Here is a 4478-nt window from a genome sequence, read left to right on the forward strand (position 1 = left end):
AGAGGTCACAGAAGAGAAGATTGTAACGTCAGTGGTCTGACAGGAAGTTAATTCCAGAGCAGATGAAGGTTAACCGACGCAGGTGGCTGCTGGCTTCTCACCGCTTTCTCAGGAAAAGCATCACCTTTGCCAGACTACTCAAAACAAGATGCATGAGTGACAGCGCGAGAAACGATTGATTCTTGTTTCTGAACCAGTCCATCTTCTATCTTGAAAATACCGAGGGAGAGATGAGGGGAAAAAGATGCAGGAGCGATAATTAAAACTTAAAAAAAGCACTTGTTTTTTTTAGAAGGAAGAAAAATATTAAAGGACTTAACGTAGATGATTAAATCATTGATGAGCTTGAGCTAAAAGAGCTCTGTGCTGAGTTGGTTAATTAGCACTTTCGAGCATCCTATTTAAAGGAATAAAATAACCAAAAATGAAAATTCGCTGAAAATGCAATCACCCTCAGGCCATCCAAGATGCAGATGAGTTTGTGTCTTCATCACATTTGGAGAAACACAGCATTACATCAGTTGCTCGGTGAATGGGTGCCGTCCAAACGGCTGATAAGAATCACAATAATCCAGTGCAGTCCATCAGTTAATATCTCGAAGGAAAGAAACGAATCCATCAAGACATTTTAACATCAAACCTAAAATACAAATCATCTCGTCTGAAAGCAAAACAGCACAAAATAGTTCAAAATAAATATCGATTACGATGATGACTGATGGATTGGAGTGCTGTGATGTTTTTATCAGCCGTTTGGACTCTCATTCTGACGGCACCCATTCACATCCATTGGTGAGCGAGTGATGCGACGCTACATTTCTCCAAAACTGATGAAAAAACTAACTTGTTTCAGCACATTGTAGTTTTTCCGTATTTTACAGCGATACAGTTAATGGATCTCTCGATAAGCGGGCATTAGCTGTCTCCTTTTCCAATATCGCCCCGATAAAAACCGTTTCCTCTGTAAAGCGGAAACTCGAGGCGAATGCTGAGGCGGAAGTGGCATTCGAGCTCGAGGCGGTGGGCCTGTAACGTTTCAGCAGGCACTTTGAGACACAAAGTCCTAAATGACCTACATACTGGAAGCATGCTACACAAAAAAAAAGCATCTATTATTCATAAAGCAGAGGCTCCATAAAATGGGGCCGGAAACCAGACGCACGCTAAACTCTTTCTCGTGTTTGTATATTTCCAGTGGAAACATTTGCACAGCTCCGGAAAAAATGTAGCATGTTTGTACAGATAGCGAACGTTTAAGTTGAAATACTATTCTCAAAACACAACTGCGCCCTTAAAATATCAAGATCCAACTCTGAAAAGACCTGGATATGTGATAACACTCATGCGTTTAAGGGTTAAACTTCATATTTAATTGCGTTTTATTATACGTCGCACAACCTGACCTCGACGGACGCTTATATTTCTCGTCGAGGCTCAAAATAGAGAATTTTGGCCAATCAGAGGAGAGCAGGCTCGCGGAAAGGGGCGGGGTCTAAGTCTTCGCCACGCCCCGCCATAATAAAAGTTCAGCTCGACTTGAAGAAACGGTGACAGAAATACGTATGTATAATATTATTACCATACCGTTGTTTTTAAAATGCCAAGAAATGAAAACACGTCTATCTAAAGGCTGCTCGGAGGCAGAAAGTGTGTTTGACGATAAATCCTTCCCTTCCTCGGGCTGTCCTTGAAGGAGCTCCTCGTTGCTCTTCAGCCAGAAAGCCGTCTCTGAGGAGGTGTTCGGTTCTCTGGCTTTGTCTGAGCGCTGGACCGAGAAAAACCTCCGGTTGAGAGGAACAGACAGGGAAACGCGATAAAATAAACCACTAGCTGCTCCGGCAGACCGGCCCTGGACCAGCTGGGAAAATACTCTGCCTTCCGTTTCCTGTAGAGAACCTGAGAAGAGCAAGGTTTTCAGTGCTACTCATTTCTCTACAGTGAAGAAGCTAATTATTGTGGGTTTTTTTTTAATTTTAATAAATATTGGCAGCTCTTTATTATTATTATTATGATTATTATTATTATCATTATTAAACATAGTCAGCTCTTTATTGTTAATAATAATAAATAATAATAATTATTATTATTATTATATTATCATCATTATTAAACATAATAGCTCTTTATTATTTGTTAATAATAATAATAATAATAATAATAATAATTATTATTATTATTATCATCATTATTAAACATAGTCAGTTCTTTTAATATTAATAATAATAATAATAATTATTATTATTATTATTATTATTATTATTATTATTATTATTATTATTATTATTATTATTATTATCATTAAACAGTCATCTCTTTAATAATAATAATAATATTAATAATAATAATAATAATAATAATAATAATAATTATTATTATTATTATTATTATTATTATTATTATTATTATTATCATTATTAAACATAGTCAGCTCTTTTTATTATTAATAATAATAATAATAATTATTATTATTATTATCGTTAATATCAAACATAGTCAGCTCTTTATTATTATTATTAATTATAATTATTATTATTATTAATACTACTTCTTTATTTTTATAATACTATACTTCTTTACTACTGCTCTTCATTAATAATTATAATAATAATTATAATAATAATAGTGGTAATAATAATAAGAAGAATAATATACAGCTTTCAATTTACATTTTGTAAATTGAAGTGAAGCCGCATGAAGAATATTAAAATGGCATTAAAATGCTAAAACATAATAAGTGACGCTGCAATATATTGTAAATAACAGCAATGAAACAAAGTGTTCAGTCGACAAACAGCGTCTCGTTTTCTTCTCCCTGGGCCCAGTGCATTAAATCAACAAGGCTTTCATGAATCTCATGAATAATTACGCATCCTTAATTTTCGTGACTTTGACAGAAAGAGCATGTTATGTCATGCGTGGCGCACAATAGACACGTTGGTGGAACAGAAATGTGTTTTATATAAGAGATAAAGCCAATCCATAAGGATTCAGTCCATACTGTAGGAGAAAACAGAAGAGCGTTCCTGCCCTCTGCCGGAGACACAGATAACCTCCCTCTCACACGGGCCACGGACGAGCTGAGCTCGGACCTTTTCTTTTATTATCCACAGATTAGAAACACACATATACACACACACACACACATATACACACACACACACACACATATACACACACACATATATATATATATATATATATATATATATATATATATATATATATATACATATATATACACACATTATATATATACACATATTATATATATATATATATATATATATATATATATATAATTTTTTTATTTTAGTAATTTATATTCTCAAATCAATTTAAATAAACAGTTGATTTGTATTGTATTACCTTTATTATTATTGTGTAGCTTTGTTTAAAAATAATTTATATTGTGTTTATATTTATATTGTGTTCTGCAGAGTAAAATAGAGGCATATATATTTATTTATTTATTATTATTCCGGTTGTTGAACAGCTAAGGCATTGATCGTTTACTTTCATGCCGCTGGCCCTTTAAGGCAGACGCGTCACACACCTGACCGGAAGCGTCACGCGGAGCTGCGACTATCAACACATGAAACATTGACGTCCTGGCTGCTTCCACTCCATCACTGAGCACTGAGAGGACTGAGAGGACTAGGACTAGGACTGAGAAGACTGAGAGGACTAGGACTAGGACTGAGAGGACTGAGAGGACTGGGCTGTTTAACACTAGACCCTTTCAGTGCAGAGAGCGGGTCAGACTGATGAACACAGTAAGAAACACTAACGCGCGCTATTCTCATCAATTTGTATTTATTTTTGGCATTACACCTGCAATTAATCACATTTTTTTTGGTTTGTTCCGAATGCTTTGATCCGATTTGTTTACTGCCATCCAGGATTGAAATATAATATATTATAATGATGAACATTATGATGATGGTGTTTATAAAGAATAAAATATACAAGATACAAAATATTTACACTCATTGTATACTAGCTATAAATATATATTGATAACATTAATAATGAGCTAATTTGGTAGCAACGTAATTAACATTCATTTTTCTGTGTGGTTTTATGAATTATATGAAAGCATATACATGTTTGTTTTTTTGTTGTTTTTGTTGTTTTTGTTTTTCCAATATATTTCACAATAAAAATTGATATTATATATATATGTGTGTGTGTATATATATATATATGTATATGTATATGTATATATATATATATATATATATATATATATATATATATATATGTATATGTGTGTGTATATATATATATGTATATGTGTGTGTATATATAAATTATATATAATATAATTTTTTATTTTATTGTGAAATATCTATACTGAAGAACTGAACTTGCTCGATCAGTCCTATGTGTTGTCCCCCGGGTCAGTGATGAAAGCGAGAGCTGCACCGTGAAAGTCGGCCGTGCCGCTGCAGATAGGAGACGCTGTCTCAGACTCCTCT

At 33.6% G+C, this 4478-nt stretch overlaps 1 protein-coding gene across 1 annotated transcript in view; it reads left to right on the plus strand.

Annotated features, from left to right (window-relative positions):
* Nucleotides 1–4402: 4402 nt before the first annotated feature.
* nicn1 (nicolin 1) overlaps nt 4403–4478 on the plus strand; it is a gene marked incomplete at its 5' end in the record, with an annotated part of 13335 nt that continues 13259 nt past the window's right edge. The window contains 2 exon segments of the mRNA XM_043231929.1: nt 4403–4429; nt 4431–4478. The exon segment at nt 4431–4478 is cut by the window's right edge and continues 3 nt beyond it. Coding sequence (XP_043087864.1) covers nt 4403–4429; nt 4431–4478 — 75 coding nt within the window.

This window comes from Puntigrus tetrazona, unplaced genomic scaffold (assembly GCF_018831695.1).
Source record: "Puntigrus tetrazona isolate hp1 unplaced genomic scaffold, ASM1883169v1 S000000472, whole genome shotgun sequence".
NCBI classification, from domain to species: Eukaryota; Metazoa; Chordata; class Actinopteri; order Cypriniformes; family Cyprinidae; genus Puntigrus; species Puntigrus tetrazona.